Source organism: Dermacentor silvarum, chromosome 11, assembly GCF_013339745.2.
Source record: "Dermacentor silvarum isolate Dsil-2018 chromosome 11, BIME_Dsil_1.4, whole genome shotgun sequence".
In the NCBI taxonomy this organism is placed as follows: Eukaryota; Metazoa; Arthropoda; class Arachnida; order Ixodida; family Ixodidae; genus Dermacentor; species Dermacentor silvarum.
Window position 1 is genome coordinate 40966262 of NC_051164.1, and position 17895 is coordinate 40984156.

General features: G+C 45.8%; 1 protein-coding gene across 1 annotated transcript in view; it reads right to left on the bottom strand.

Annotated features, from left to right (window-relative positions):
* LOC125941536 (neprilysin-like) overlaps positions 1–17895 on the bottom strand; it is a 41647-nt gene that overhangs the window by 14696 nt on the left and 9056 nt on the right. The window contains exon 3 of the mRNA XM_049659023.1: positions 7471–7551. Within this exon, the coding sequence (XP_049514980.1) occupies positions 7471–7551 (81 nt within the window). The remainder of the gene's footprint in view (positions 1–7470; positions 7552–17895) is intronic.

Genomic DNA, 17895 nt, shown 5'->3' on the forward strand with positions numbered 1-17895 from the left:
TGTGTGACAGTTCAAGCGACGGCATGAAGACTGATTTACTGTACTCTGGCGAAGTAACATACATTACAAACATCTCCGTTATTATCTGGTGTGATCTCGAATATAGTACACTGGGTGAAGTGGGCTGATCGCGAAAGCGGTTGCAATGTCACATCATCATCAGCAGCAGCAGCCTATATTTAAGTCCACTGCAGAACGAAGGCTCCCCTGCGATCTTCAATTACCCCTGGCTTGCGCTAGCTGATTACTACTTGAGCCTGCAAATTTTCTAACTTCATCACCTCACCTATAGTCGGGTACAGCTTAAGAAGACAGGAGAGGCCCCGCCCAGAGGACCGAAGCGCAGCAGCCGATTTTCTCCGCGACTAAAGAAATAGTCCCCCTGAGGCAACTCGCCCCGGCTTTAAGCGCGGGCTGCATGCTCTCCGTCGGCGGGGACACCGGCCGTCCGGCTCATGACGCAAGACTTAGTGCGCGCCCATTGGTGGAGGCTCGTATGCATCCGCCTTTGACGGGGCAAATGCCGCTGGCCTCTAAAGTTGTACCCGACTATAGCGTCCTCGACTGTGCTTCGCTTCTCTTGGTACACATTCTGTAACACTAATGGTCCACCGGTTATCCACCCTACGCATAACATGGCTGGCCCGGCATGGCATGGCAAGAACTTTATTTTGGTCCAGAAAAACTAGGGCCCGAGGGCAAAAGCCCCCAGGCTAAGTCGGTGGCTCCGCCCCCGTAGGCACCGGTAAGCCAAAGGCTTTCCCGATGTCGTGAGCTCTCCGGACAGCCAGTAGTGTATCTTGGAGGACTTCGCTGGATATGCGTCGACTCCAGTCCTCCTCACTGGCCCAGCTCCATTTTTTTCTCCTAATATCAATTAGAATAACTGCTATCCCCGTTTGCTCTCTAATCCACACCACTCTCTTCCTGTATCTTAACGTTAGGCCTAAAATGTCTCCTTCAATTGTACTTTGTGCGGTCGTTACCTTGGTCTCGAGCTTCTGTGTTAACCCCCAAGTTTCTGCTCCATATGTTAGCACCAGTCGAACACAATGATTGCACACTTTTCTTTTCAACTCCCAGCCAGGAGTCAGGTCAAGTCAAGCTCCCAGTCAGCATTTCGCAATGCCTACCGTATGCACTCCAACCCAATTTTATTCTTCTGTAAGTTTCCTTCTCGTGATCAGTGTCTCCTGTGAGTAACTGACCTAGATAAACGTACTCCTTTACAAATTCTAGAGGCTGCCTGACGATCTTGAATTCTCATTATCTTTGTCTTCTGCATATTCATCTCCAACCCAATTCTTACACTTTCTCGATTAAGGTCCTCAATCATTTGTTGTAATTCGTCTCCATTGTTGCTGAACAGGACAATGTCGTCTGCAAACCGAAAGTTGCTGAGATATTCGCCGTTGATCCTCACTCCTAAGCCTTCCCAGTCTAAGAGCTTGAATACTTCTTCTAAGCATGCAGTGAATAGCATTGGAGAGATTGTGTCTCCTTGCCTGACCCCTTTCTTGATAGGTAACTTTCTGCTTTTCTTGTGGAGAACCAAGGAGAACACATGCCGTCTCAAAACGCCTGCAGCCATGAGGAAACGATTGTGTAAACTGGCACGCTCTCGCTTTTATAAGCAAGTGCTTGCTGCGTGACGTAACGCGCGCGTCTACGGTATCTTATCTTACTTGCATAAGAAGAGGAAAGTGGTAAGGTTGTTGTACACTATTGCCACGATATAGGCCTGTGGCCTGATGGGTAGAGAGTGAGTAAATTTTATGTCAAATATCCCGATTCCTTTTCCTAGTTGCCGTCTGTCAAGTCGAAGCATGTGGTGAGCTTTTTATGTCTTGCGCGTAGTCGGGTGTAGGATTCCACCACCCATTACTTGAAGTTGTCACAGGCCAACCGGTGGGTGCGACTTCAGCCAGACTCACCTTGGTGGCGCATCAAGCACTGAACCAGAGTGCGCTGGCACACTCTAGTTCAAGGACTATCATCGGGCGTGTAATTTATTTAAAGCAAAGCTTTTCTTGCCAAACTCCCAATTTATTTATTTATTTATTTATTTATTTATTTATTTATTTATTTATTTATTTATTTATTTATTTATTTATTTATTTATTTGTTCGCAGGCCGTATTTTACGAAGGTTATTAACTTTATCCCACTTTTCCAGTTTTTTTTTTTTTTTTTTACGTAAAATACTGCTTTGTTTGCCTAACACATGGATGCAGGTGTAACAACACGTGGCGGTTCTTCGTGTTCACTTTTCATCCTTGATTGCAATGTCATCTGCTTACATTTTTATTGTACTACAAACTGCACCGTCGTCAGTTACGGTGCAGCGGTACGTCTCACACATAACGTCAATCTTAATAACCAGTGGAACAAAATAATCCCACGCTTGACAGATAGTGTCGCCTGCATATCGCTTTATGTTACGCAAAAATATTTTTAGCTTACCAATTCTATTTTATTTAGGAAGGTATAAAAACCGTTGTTCCCGAGAGTGAGCACTGGGTCTCAGTAGGTTATATAAGCACTGTATGCTGACCGCCAAACTAGTCCCAAGAAAGCGCGTCTCTGTTCGGCGCAATTGAAAAATAATTTCCTGCATAAAAGCTGACACACAATGTCAGTTCGTAAGCGTATGTAAAGCACACTGGCTTATTATTGGAACAGCGCATTACATTGAGCGGCTTCATCGATTTAATTGATTTTTGTCAGTTGGCATTTAGTATACGCCACTGGGTATGTGAAGAACTGACACTTGGGCGAGCTGGTATGTGCTCATTTTCGAAGTGGTGGCACAGAGAAAAGAAAAAAAATGCACAGTAACGAAATGACACGATAACATAGGCACCGCGACCGACTATTATCTGTCTCTCTCTCTTTGTTTTTTAGGCGTCATTTTTAAAGGAACCGGGTGTGTGCCAAATTCGGCTACACTTACTCTTCGGCTATGTGCCACTCCTGAGTCGGTATATATATATATATATATATATATATATATATATATGTGTGTGTGTGTGTGTGTTCTAAAGTGAAAGAACGAGCGGTAGATAGATATCCTTGGGGCAACTATACGTAACTTAAAGCGCCAAAATCCCTTTATTAAAGAGAAGCTTTCTACGATTTCTTTTCCGGAGTTCCCGGTCAGCTTCATTCCCGGTGAGTTGGGTAGTTCCTGGAGATTGTGCTATAGTAAACGGGGCTTATAACGTGGGGAAGATTGAGGAAGCCGTAAAATATGGACGCAGCATTAAATCAGTAAGAAGAAAGCTTGGCATAGGACAAGGCAAGATGTATGCACTGAAAGATAAGCATGGTAATATCGTCAGCAATTTCGACGACATAGTAAAAGCAGTGGAAGAATTCTATACTGACCTGCACAGTGCCCAAAACACCCAAGCTACTTTTATTCGAAATAGTGATGAACCGGGTACAGAGGCTCCGTCTATAACTAGCGATGAAGTTAGAAGGTCCTTGAAAGACATGACCAGAAGAAAAGCTGCTGGACAAAATGGAATAACAGTAGATTCATTCAAATATGGAGGAGATATCATGCTTGAATAGCTGGCGGCCCTTTATACGCAATGCCTCACAACTTCAAGTGTACCAGAGAGCTGGAAGAACGCCAACATTATACTTATCCATAAGAACGGAGACGTTAAAGAACTGAAGAATTATAGACCCATTAGCTTGCTTTCAGTATTGTATAAGATATTCACCAAGATAATTTCCAATAAAATCAGGCCATCACTTGACTTCAGCCAGCCAAGAAAACAGGCTGGCTTCAGGAAGCGATATTTTACGATGGATCATATCCATGTCATCAATATGGTAATCGAGAAATCTGCGGAGTACAATCAACTTCTCTACATGGCTTTCATAGATTATGAAAAGGCATTTGATTCAGTAGAGATACCAGCAGTCATAGAGGCACTGCGTAATGAAGGAGTACAGGAGACATACATGAATATCTTGGCAAGTATCTACAAAGACACCAAAGCTACCTCGGTTCTCCACAAGAAAAGTAGAAAGTTACCTATCAAGAAAGGGATCAGATAAGGAGACGCAATCTCTCCAACGCTATTCACTGCATGCTTAGAAGAAGTATTGAAGGTCTTTGACTGGGAAGGCTTAGGTGTGAGGATCAACGGCGAATATCTCAGCAACCTTCGGTTTGCAGATGACATTGTCCTATTCAGCCACAATGAAGACGAATCACAGCAAATGATTGAGGACCTTAATCGAGAAAGTGTAAGAATTGGGTTGAAGATGAATATGCAGAAGACAAAGATAATGTTCAATAGCCTGGCAAGGGAACAAGAATTCAGAATCACCAGTCAGCCTCTAGAGTCTGTAAAGGAGTACATTTATCTAGGTTAATTGCTCACAGGGGACCCTGATCACGAGAAATAAATTTACAGAAAAATAAAATTGGGTTGGAGTGTATACGGCAGGCATTGCCAAATTCTGACTGGGTGCTTACCACTGTCGTTGAAAAGAAAAGTGTACAATCATTACATTCTACCGGTGCTAACATATGGGGCAGAAACTTGGAGGTTAACAAAGAATCTCGAGAACAAGTTAAGGACCACACAAAGAGCGATGGAACGAAAAATCTTAGGACTAACGTTAACAGAACAAACGGGGATAGCCGATATTCCAGTTAACATTAAGCGGAAGAAATGGAGCTGGGCAGGCCATGTAATGCGTAGGATGGATAACCGGTGGACAATTAGGGTTACAGAATGGATACCAAGAGAAGGGAAGCGCAGTCGAGGTCGTCAGAAAACCAGATGGGATGATGAAGTTAGGAAATTTGTAGGCGCAAGTTGGAATACGCTAGCGCATGACAGGGGTAATTGGAGATCGCAGGGAGAGGCCTTCGTCCTGCAGTGGAAATAAAATATAGGCTAATGATGATGATGATGAAACGGGTCTGATCCAGGATATGGCGTGATAAAAGGTTGGCTGATTTCGGGGACACTGCAATCCGCACTCGCATGGAACACGTGGGTCGCGTGGTGGAGGTTTCCGCGTCACTGTAATTTGCCGGGCAAGTACGAAATCGCAATGCTGCAAGACTCGTTGCAGATGAACTGTTTTATAGCACATAAATAATCGATGCACATGGATTAAAGTATGTGCATTGGGTCTGCTTTTCTTTTTTTTCTTTTTTTTAAGAAGTTTATAACAAGACCAGACATAGGAGACGACCACTACACGCTAAGCGCGTCCTGCAGGACCTAAATAAAGTTTTTCCAGTACAGTCCAATTGGAACCTGCCTACCCCAAAATTCCTACTACTATGTGCACTAAGAGGCAAAGAATGCTTCGAATTCAAGACGACGAAGTGCGCTCCCATCTAAAATGGCAGTGGGTACGAGCCATCAGATGAAAGGAAGACAACAGCAGCCATGTCCTTACAGTGAATGTTAGAATCTATGAACGACTGTATCCACAATGTCATGAGCTCAATTTTATGTGACACACTGTGGTACTACACGTTAACAAACTTCACTTCCGGTACTATTAAATCCACTTCCGGTACCATTAAATAAGAACAGAGCACTGACTGCGGCAAGCTTTCCGTATGACGGTTCTTGTCACAGGCCTTCTTCTACCTTCCGATAAGTTAACTCTCGCTAGAGGTATTGCATTACCTCTATAAATAAATATTAAAATGATACATAAACAAACATGCACGAACTTGGCGAGCATTTCAGTAATGAAACATGTGTTTAAATTTATGGCAAAGTGATATATGGAGAACCTTGTTTTCTTCGCAATAAAAACATAATGCAATGCCGTTGGATCTTTTGGTGGTAACAGTTATTCTGCGGCCTGTTTAAAAATGGCTAAGAAAGCCATTGTAAGGTGGTTTATTATGTGCACAACCAACGGTATAGTTTCGAATATCACTTACTTCAAGCGCACCACACATTTGGAAGAATGCAAACATTATACAAATCCATAAGGAGGACGACTTTAAAGAATTTAAGAATTATAGGCCCGTTAAGAGAATAAGAGTTAAGAGAATAGTAAGAATAATTTCTTTCAATATTGCCTAAATTCAGGGAAACACTTGTCTTCAATCTACCAAGAGAGCCGACTGGCTTCAGTAAGTGGTACCCTAGGAGGGATCATATTCATGTCATCAATGAGGTAATTAAGAAATCTCCGGAGTACAACCAACCTTTCTATATGGCGTCATAGATTATGAAGAGGAATTTGATTCAGTAGCTTAACAATGTTAGAGAGTGGGCTAGTTGGTATTCGATGATGCAACAACGTAGCGCGGAAACAAAGGATGTGACTGAAGGGAAACGACATACACAAGCGGTAACTTCCAAGGAAAGCTTTATTTCTGGTACAATACTATTTATGCATGAAAAGCGATGCGCATGAGTCATATTACAATCACATAAAGGGCGAAATAAAACGAACAAAAAGCTAACCAGCAGTGACTGCCTCAAGTTAATGAGGAAAAAAATGTTAAAATTCAAGTAACCTGCGAGAATCTATTTCTCACCCATCGCCTATGCATGTGACACCTAGATAGCGCAATTCCTTAATTGACAAGATGATAGATGGCACACTCACGATTCAGTATACATACCGGACGTCATGGAGGCATTGTTTAATCAGAGTACAGGCAGATTACGTGAATATCTTAGAAAATATTTCTAAAGACTCTGCAACTATGTTAATGCTCCACAAGAAAATCGGACAAGTAACTATCAAGACAGGGGACAGGGCAAAGAAACATCATTCCTGAATGCTTAAATGTATTCTAGCTTGTAAAGGCTGCTGCACGAGGATTGACTGGGCAGAATGAGGTGTTATGATCAACAACTAATATCTCAGGAAACTACGGTTTGCAGATGACATTGTTCAGTTCAGCAACGATAAAGATAAATACGCAAAATACAAAGGGAAGGTTCAATGGACTGGCAAGAGAACAAGAATTCATGATTGGCACAAAAATGTTCGGAGTAACGTCAATAGATAGGAAAATGGCGTTGTGAATCAGAGACCAAAAGGGGTCGCCGATATTCTAGTTGGCATTAAAGGGAAAAAATGGAGCTGGGCAGGCCATGTAATGCTTAAGGCAGATAACCGGTGGTCTATTAGAGTTACAGAATGACTGCGAAGAAAAGAAAAGTGCAGTCGAGGACAGCAGTGAATTAGGTGGTATGGTGAAGTTGGAAAATTTGCAGACACCACTTGCAACCAACTGTAGCACAAGACCTGGACTACTCGAGATCGCTGAGAGATGCTTTCGTCCGGCAGTGGAGATGAAAAGATGATGACGGTCTGTACAACACAATATTTGGATAACTTACGTATTTACCGTTTACAGAAGCCACTCGCATTTTTATTGAAACGGGCTATCACCCTACCTATTAGGTTTCGCTTGACTTTCTGCATTTAGCTAGAAGGAATATTGCATTTCACTTACCTAAGCAGGCGTTGTAGAGAACAGCTGCCTTATTTATGATCGTTTGGTTGTTGTAAACGATTTCTGCTTCCTCTAGTATACCTAAAAACAAAAAGGAAAGCGTAGTTACGTAGGACACACAACTAAAAGGGAAAAAATTCCGCAGGAATCAGCGACGACGATTGTCAACGTAAGTGAACAGCCGAATGCTTTTTGAAATATTTCGCTTTTTTGAAGGAATGATCTGTTTGCTGGCTATACTTGTTACAATGAGTATACTGAGCGCTTTTTGTCCAACTGATGAATTCCGTTAAAAGGAAAGTCGTTAACGAGCACCTCTGTAGTGGCAGTATAGGTGGCTTCATATATAAGCCGCTTCGTCTACGTGTTGTCTCCAGCGGTGCAAACGCCTGCGGGCGAGGCGACGGCCGCCCTCCGTTCCCGTAGCTGCCACAGGAGGATGCAGTGACGTAAAAAGTACAGGATTATCCTTACCGAGCACTCCACCATGGTATAATGTTTATCTATAATGTGCTTGACCACCCGGTTCTTCAGGTTGACGCCATACATATTTCAGTCTCCACGCTTGAACCGTCAAGACAACACGTTTTCACGCGCTATCGATCATAACCTCACTTCAACTCAGCTTGCCCAAATAGTCGACCTTCTCAACCGCTTTCGTTCTTCATTCGACACACAACACGCCTGTCTAGGCTGGCCTCAGCAGTCTCTCATTCCGTCACACCGGCAACTATGCGCCTCTGCGCGAGTGCCCGTACCACGTATCGGCGACAGAGCACCGCTTCAACGACGAACATGTGGAAGACATGCTCAAGCGCTGTGTAATACAGCCTTCGCATAGTTCCTGTGCATTGGCGTTCCAGTTACTATTGTGCTTCAATGCATAAAACGACATTTTATTAAGAAAGTAATTGGAAGGCCAATGCATTTGTTCGCAAATTTCGGGTATTAATACCTCGAAACTGGTGTCATCCTGAGTGCAATATGGGCCATAAGGTAATTAGTTAAAGACTTGATTAGTGAAGTTTTCCTAATTAGTCGAATATGCATTTCATTTTTTGTGTGAGTAATGTCCGCTCCTTCAAGCAGACTAGCTCACAAACTAGAATAATGCTATCTGCCACAAGCAACCTTTAAAAAAAGTTTGAATGAGTTCGCTGAAACACCCGTATGTATCATGCTGGTTTAGCAACCGCAGTGATCGCTGTTTTGAGTACCGCCATTGGCTTTATACAGGAGGCTAGCATAGACATATTATAGTGGCTTAAAATGTACTAGACTTAAAATGAGTGAGAACAATGCCGGTGGCTGATGTAAATATTTTATAGCGATTGGCATTTTGATGTTTCGGGGTTGCATTGGTTTAGCCGTATACAAGCATCGAATTGTATGATTTGGTTCCCACGGCAAGCGATCAGATAGTGAGAAGATTTTCCAATTCACGCTGGCAATCCAAAGACGCCGGTTCTCTTCGTCGAGTGAAAACCGATGTAGCCAAAATAGTTCACAACACGTACACATACCGCAGCTGATAATGCACGTTGCATGTTTGCGCACCGAAGGGAAATTTCTGCATACTATAGTTACCGCTGGATCGAAATGCAACACAATAGTTCCCCGACAACCTTGTGTGAACTGGCATCACATAAATTTCACGGACAACGAGCTAAAACATCTCCAACTTGTTCCACAGCACTCGACGGCAACACATTCAAGCAACGCCGTGCCGGCTCGCACAAGCCAGACAAAAGGAAACGTTGCACTGTTTCCTCCTCTCTCAATGAAAAGGTCCGCGTGTGAGTCACCTCTCGCCATCGTAAACATGCTAGCGGCAGAAAGACCCATGGACCGTTTCTGTGCGGACTTCCTTGACTCGCTCGTCATCGCCTTCTGCTACCCAGGAATGGCGTCGCCAAGCACACCAATTCGTTGTTCGCGATGGGCTGCTATATCGTCGCAACTAAATCTCTGACCACTCATAACCACACGTAGTCCCTCGGCATCTACGCTTGGGGATGTCAACAGCGTTCCATAATGATCCGCAACACGCACCCGCAGGTGTGCCCAAAGCATATGCACGCCTGCAACACCGTCACTACTGGCGTGGCGTGTACCGATTCGTCCACCGATATGTATCCGATCCAGCCTTACTTTCCAACGCCACAAAATCCTCCCCGTCCTTCAGGGTATCCACTGCCATATTTTCCTGGTCCTGGACCTGCTTTTGGCCGTGTCGGTGTGGATCCTTATGAGCCCCGACAAAGCACTCCGGACGGCAACCAGTGGGTAATCGTATATCAGTCGACCACCTCATGCACTATGCGGAAACTTCGCCACTGCCCAGCGCATTTGCGCGTGATGTTGCCTGGTTCCTCTTACCCAACATAAAACTTTTCCCTAAAGGAACAGCTGAGTGACAAGGATCGTGCTATACTCTCCGACGTCTTAGAAGCCCTCCTCAAGGAACGCCACGTGATTCCCCGAACCGCTGCTGCATATCACCCGCAGACAAATGGTGATATGCAGATGGTGATAAATGGTGATATATGAAAAGTTTAGCGCTTTAAGCACACTCTCGGCGGTATCCTGGCCATGTACGTCACATCAGACCAGATTAATTGGAACCATGTTGTACCCTTCGTAACGTATGATTACAATTCCGCCAAGCAGACTACGACGGATTTTATCTGTTCTTTCTTCTCTACGGATGCGAACCTTCTTGCTCAATAGATAATATCCTTCCGTATCGATCTAGCATCGCCAAGTCATCTGTGCATTCCCAAGCATCTGCATATGCAGAAGAGCCCTGAAAATTTGTCCGTACATTTTTTCCGAAGACCAGCAGCGCCAGAAGCACCAACGCGACACCACAACCTCTTCTGCATCCTATTACCCTGACACAGTCTATGCTTTTCGCTCCCTGTCGGGAGCCCCGATCTTTCACCAAAACTGATTTCAAGGTAGTGTATTTTCTGCTGTATAAGACACGTATGTCTTTATAAAATTTTCGTCGGTGAGTCTTATATGTGCATTAAATAAGCACGCTGGTGCAACGTATGTGCCCGCCATATATCCACAAATACAAGAAACCATGAGCGGTGGCATTTTACAAGAAATCGAATCTTGTTTTAACAGTGGTGCGACAGTGGCGACAGATGTCAACTATGCGGTCATTCATTTTTCTTGCGCTAAGTCAACTATGCGGGTTAGCCATGTAGGCAGTCCGGCTACCGTAGCGTAGCCGCCGCAATAAAGGCTGCTATCTGGCCTCCTTGGTATGGGTGCCTGTTTGATTGAAGGTCACGCTTACTAGTGTGCTGTTATAGTGTAGTTTCTTTTTAAATGCGAATGATTTCTTTGCGAACATTTGCTACTTTGACAGTATCTATCTATCTATCTATCTATCTATCTATCTATCTATCTATCTATCTATCTATCTATCAATCTATCTAGCCGCCTACGTCTTCGTGCTCTCATGGCCGTTTCGTTAACTAGCTATGTACCAAATTGGCATACTATGACAAGAGTATATGACGAACATAAATACATGTCATGAATGAATGTCATGACATGCGTGTCATGTGGGTCATGACAATGACCCAGCGAAAAACATTAACACTCAAAAAACCACTGAAATGGGTTCGGACGTGGGTACTAAGTGAAGGAAACACTACAGGCTGCTGGCAGAAGGCATAGTAATGAGCATGACTCAGAAACAATGACAATGACTCAGCGAAAACAGATTAACACTCAAATACCAATGGAATGGGCTCGGATGTGGTAGAAAGTGAAGGAAAAGGCTAGAGGTCAGTGGTCGAAATCATAGTCATGAGCATGACTCAGCAAAAAGACAATGACTCAGCACAAAATATTAACACTCAAAAACCACTGAAATTGGTTCAGACGTGGGCACTAAGTGAAGGAAACACTAAAGGATGCTGGTAGAAGTCATAGCCATGAGCCTGATTCAGCAACAATGACAATGACTCAACGAAAAAAAATTAACACTAAAGAACCACTAGAATCGGTTGGGACGTGGGCACTAAGGGAAGAAAACACTAAAGGGTGATGGTAGAAGTCATAGTCATGCGCATGACTCAGCAAAATTGACAATGACTCAGCAAAACAAGTTTAACACTCGAAAAACACTGAAATTGGTTCCGATGTAGGTACTAAGTGACGGAAACACTAACGGATGATGGTAGAAGTCATAACCATGACCATGACTGCAAAAATGAAAATTACTTGATACTGAAAAGATTAACACAAAAACCAATGGAATGGGTTCGGATGTGGTAGAAAGTGAAGGAAAAGGCGACGGTTGAAGTCATAATTATGAGCATGACTAAGGCTTTGGCCTTAAGGTCTTTCAGGCGTAGCTAAAGGGACTCCTGAGGACTCATGACATGAATGTCATGACATGCGTGGCGTGTAGGTCATGAAATAGCCGCCTACGTCTTGGTGCTCTCATGGTCATTTCGTTAACTTGGTAGGCTCCCCGCATGCTGCATCGCACAACATCGATTCCCACAGAGCGTGGGATCTGTCGGCTTTTTAACAGTGGAGCTGTTTAAGCCGGCCGACAGTCCATTTGTCGCGAACAAAAAACCTCGCCGAACAATGACATCACCTGCGTTGCCTAGCAACCACCTGCCACAGCTGCGCCTCACTACTTCTAGCTCCGGCAACGCTCCTCCGCCGCCGTGCCAGCGATGACGTCACTGCGCGTTGCATAGCGCAGCTTGCAGCACCAACACCGCGTTACAATGCAGACACCGTCTTCCAGCAGACTCGCTCCGACAATGCGGTCACTTAGCAATCACCCAGCTTCGCCGAGCCATGTCATTGCTTCACGCCGCAATTTTTGCTTTGCTTAGACATGACAACACTTTGTGAAGCTTGGCCATGCCGTCACATTGATTATAAAGATCGACGGCGACACACACAACTCTCGCCGACTTCGCACTGAGTAAATGTAACATGGCACGGCCGAAGAAGTACAAAACTCCAGAAGAAGAAGCCGCTCAGCTGGAAGCTCGTCGTGCCGCCAGCCCAGAACGAATGCGGTGATTGCGTGCTCATCCGGAGAATCATACAGAGTATCATCCGGAGCCTAGCAAAACTTAGCCGAGCCTAGCGAAACTGGAAGAATCTAGGTGATCACCAGCTCCACTGTTTCTCCAGCCTTGCACAACTTAGTGCAAGTTGCGCTAATTTTAGGACGTTAAACCCACTGCACTAAAGGCAATAAATAATAAAGTGGTACCACAGTTTTTCATTGCTACGTTGTGGCGCCCAACATCTGTCCTACCCCTGCCCATGCACCCTCCTCCCCGCAAGAAAAAAAATGCACCACTTGGTTATCATTGCTACAAGTCACCATTTCGGGAACTCTCAACAGTCCAGCAGTACTAGTGGCAGTCACAGTGTTTCAGGTTTCCAGTCGTCCTTTCGCTTTTGTATGCATTTCAAGCGCCACGCGTTATGTGTAGTTGTTCGTGCTCTGACCGAGCACGCCACGCCGCAAAGGCAACGTCAGCTATGTGCTTCAAGATGCTTACAACGTCGTATACAAGTTATTCAGAGGCCGCGCCGGTAACCCAGCTCGCGGCCGGACTGTACTCACCATGCGCCTTCTCCGGCCGTGCGCAGCGATGTTACCGGTCAAAGTGCCTAAAATTTTAGGGCCAATTCACACTTGCGACTAGGCGAGGTCACGCGACCAATTGCGACTGGCGACCAGAAAACTACTCAAGACGAACGATGTTCACACTTACAAATGCGACCGACGAGTCGCTAAACCGAAATGTATCACGATATGCCGTTCACGTCTGCTTGAAATGTCATCGCCGCCTAAAATAAGCGTCAGCGTATACAGACGTCCTGTTCCTTCGCATCTGATTGGTTCAGCTATTCTGCGACTGCGGTCGCGCGTCTGAAAAATCGAGCAGTGAGCGACTGGCCCGAAATGGTCGCATTTCGAGAAAAGCGACCATTTGCGACTACTTGCGACTGGTCGCTTTGCGACCAACTTGGTCGTGCGACCTCGCCTAGTAGCAAGTGTGAATGGGCCCTTAGAGACGATAGTTTTTCTTGGGCTACCTAAACGCGAAAAACTTTGCCTGTCTGTACGTCCGTCCGTCACTCTATTCAAGCGCCCGGCCAAAACTGATTCAACCGCCCGGCCAAAACCAACTAAGCTACTAGCACTGGCGGCACGGGGTCATCCACGTCAATATTACACAGCGCACAGGAAACCTCAGGCCTATTTGAGGCAAAATATGTGCACATAATCGTGATCCGCAGCGTTCATTTAATTATGACTACACATTGGACTGGTTTTTACGTTAGTAAATGAAAAATCAATGGTTTAGAAATGGTGTAGAAGAGACGCTACGCATTAAAAACAAGCCGACTGAAACCGCGGCTCTGTAGCCGGCTTTAAGCCAACAGTAATAACATATCCCAACAGATGGCGCGAGAGCAGAGCGAACGCGGGGAATTTGAATTGAATTCAGCAAAACCTCCATTGCATCCATCATGGGAGGAGTGGGAGCGGAGGGGAAGAGCGTAAGGGGTGGGAGGGGTAGAAGAGAGGGTGTTACGTATCAGGGGCGGCAGAAGACTATCGTCTTTCGACGTCATTTGCAGCGAAACAAGTAGATATGCGGCTTTTTTTTTTTTTTTTTTTTTTTTTTTACTGTGTCGGCAGATGGGACCTTCATAGCTTAAAGGGAAGGGCAATAAATTACAGTTCCCTAAGATGAACGTTGGTTCAAGTTTTACACTGCTACAAAATGCAGCTCGTAATAATTTTGTTTACGGAAATTATGTGCTCTGAAGCAGGACATTTCCTCATGAGTGTACACGCTAGCGTAATCATGTTTTATCATACCAACTGAGTTAAAATAGGTGCGTCTTATATACCAAATTTCTCTGCGAAAGTCGCATAAAGTAGGGTGTGCGTCTTATACAAAGGTGCGACTTGTACTCCGGAATATTCGGTAACATGGTCCCTGTTGTCTTAGTGAGCAGATGTCTCCTGTCAACTACATACTGCAGCCCCTTGAACCATCTTAGTAAGTGCCGCCAAAGGCGCGAAATTGTGTGTGTTCAGCCGTTAAAGTCCTATTATGATACACCTATCCTGTCCTGTATACCCGTAGCTCGCCAGGACAGCTCCTTTTACGAAGGGAGGTAATTGTAGTGGAGCAGAATCTGTGGATCTCCTGAAAGAAGACGACGACGAGCTGGATCGGTGCCTGTATCACGTGATTCCAATTTAAATTAACATTTACTACCTCCTAGTTTGCTTTCCTTTGCTCTCCTAATAAAAATTACGTAACATCACTTTGTCTACTTGAATTCATTGTACAATTTTAACTGTTCCCTCACATATACTTTTAACAGCGGAGCTGTTTAAGCCGGCCGTTAGTCCGTCCATCTTCGGAAAAAATGTGGGCCGATCCTGGCGGCTCTGCTGAAAGGGTCCAAGCGCAATGGCACATACCCCTGTGAACTAGCGAAGCTGAGCCTGGCTAAGTCTAGGTAAGCATGGTTGGGACTACTTAAGCTTAGTCAGTCATCGATAGCCAATCAAGAGCTAATCAATAATCGATCAAATTCCAGAAAATGCTGGGGATAACTTGGTAGTGCTTTGCCTAGCCCAAATACGTGGCCAAAACCTTGCGATAGCCAATCGACAGCCATTCAATAGTTAATCGATAATCGACAAATAATCAATGAATTCCGGAAACTTCTGGGGATGACTTGGTAGTGCTTAGCCTAGGCCAAATGATGACGCCACTGCTACGGTACGCAAGGCAGACGCCGGTTCGTACTACAATGTGCTTGCCTCCGGATTTGTGCGTGTTGATGTGCCTTTCCGTGCGCATTCTCGTGTGCTTTTTTTGTGTGATCGTGCGTGTGAGCAGCTTGCCTCATGCTTCTTGTGCTTGAGTACGGTTCTTTGGTGTGCGCGTGTGTGGCAGACAGTTTTTTCTAGCGGTGTGATGCCGCGAAGCTGTTGTATGCCGCTGTGCAACTCGAACGCGAGAACAAACGCTACTGTGAAGTACCACGAATTCCCCTGCAATCTACAGCGTCGGGAAGCGTGGCTGAAGAATATTTCTGGCCAAGGGCCGTCAGGGAAAGGAAGCAAGTGAGAGCCAAGCGACAGGTCACTGGTATGTTCATTATATTTTACTGAGAATTACTATAAAAAGAACGCGAACATTGGGCTTGTGCTTCCGACTGCGGTCCCGACTGAGTTTCCCGGTTATCCGCCGTACATGAAAAAAAAAAAAAAGAACGTGCAGCCCAGTAAACTTTTTTTATTGCGATAGCAATTATATGGACACTTCAACCGGATTTCTGCCGTCGCCGTCGTCATCGCCGTCGCCGTCGCCGTGAGGTTCCCTATAGATAAAATCTTCGCCGCGCGCCGTATGCCCGAGCGGAAGCGTGCGGGGACGCGCGCTATCACGGAGAGCGAACGCACTCAATCTCCCACGCGCAAGCAAGGAAGCGGGAAGCCAGCGCCGGAGGGAGCGGAGGCGGGGGGGGGGGGGGGGGGGGGGGGCGCACTTCCTCTCTGCCAACAACCGCGCTCGTCGCTCGCTCGCACCGTCGCTTATCTCCACACGGCTATGACCTTTATGCACCGTGCATTCGCCGCTCAGTTTCCGTTGAAGCGATAGACCGCGCGTACCTTCGCCCGTTGGTGCGGTGTATGCGCTTGCTGCCAGCGTTTTGACAGTCGTTGTCTGCAGTCATTCAGTGTGATCTATTCATGTTTGTTTGTGCGCGCTCACACCACGCTTGTTCAATCAGTTCCTAATAGTCGGGCCACATTTTCCAACGCACGCTACACATGCAATGCTGCCCGGGTCGGCAGTGCAGCGCTAAAGGTGTGTCCCTTCGCACGCGCTGCCCACGGGAAGCGCTTCTCATCAACACCACCGTTTCACACGCGCCTTCTCGTGGTCATCGAGTCTCTCTTCATGTCGGCCTACTTACGCCGCAGCACACCTGCTTACTTATTCAGCTCATGTTTACTACAATTCATATTGCTACCAAAACCGCTCGCCTTACTTCGTATGACATTCCTGTGTTGCTATCGCATTCATTGCTTCGCCCTTAGGGCGAAACTGTGACATTTTTTTGTCGAGCCCAGGAAAAACAGCGGCCGCAACTGTCAACTCAGCCGAGACGCGCTCGCCAACTAGCGGCGACGTGACGCAGCAGGCTGCACCTTTTTTATGTAAAAAGAGCCACGAATGAATTGATCAACTCCGGGCTGTCGAGAAGGCCCACGATGCGGCGGTGAGGCTTGGCCTTCCCGTCCCAACATGGGAGCGGCCCGCAGTCTTGCCCCTATAAAAACGGGGTGAAGATTCTTCCGACTACCTACCTACCTAGTGGCCACGCCATTACCAGCGCAGAGAGAATATTGAAACGTGCGAGTGGAATTTGGTTGAAGAGAAGAACGAAGCTAGGCTCGATCGGGTGCGGCGTAATGGACTGTTTTCGCTGAGCGATACCTTCGCATTCATCATCTTGTAAATAAACGCGATCCATCGTTTTGAAGTCGTCTTAAAGAAACACGTAAACCCACTCCCGATTATTCGTAATAGAGCGCTTCTTTTCATTTCATGTGAGTCGAGCGGGCAGCCCTCATGGAGAGCATTGAGGCCCACTCTACAAAAGATTGGCACTCTTAGGGCAGACTTTTCACATATGGGGAGCAATCAGCACTTCTAATAACGACTTCAATATTCAACCTGTAATGTGCAAATATAAAACGCGTTATTTACGGCGTGATTAGAGTGACTGTCCCGCGTATACAAACGCGGCTGTGGGAACGCTTCTCCATGAACGGCTGTACCCGAGCAGTGGCGCCAGAGCGGGCGCGAGGAGAACTAGGCCCGAGACGCCGTTTCGGTGCCACGCAACGGGCCGCACCTTTTTTTTTTTTTTTTTATCCAGCGGCCGTGGTACTGGTTATGTACGGGTCTGTACATTTATCTAGGCCAATTACTCACAGCAACTCTGACCATGGAAAGGAAACTTACAGAAGGATAAAAATGGGTTGGAGTGCACAGGGCAGGCATTGCCAAATCCCGACTGGGAGCTTACCACTGTGGTTGAAAAGACAAGTGTACAATCATTACATTCTACCGGTGCTAACATATGGGGTGGTAACTTGGAGGTTAACGAAGAAGCTCGAGAACAAGTTGAGGACCACGCAAAGAAAGATGGAACGAAAAAAATGTTGCAGTTTCGCCGGAAAGGTGAAGCATCAATTGCGATAGCAAATTAGTAGAGAGCTATACGGAGTAGGAATAGTGGTTCTATCGGCTGCATAAACACGGACACATTCGCTTACTGACTGAATTAACAAGCGTGGTGTCAGCGCGCACAAGC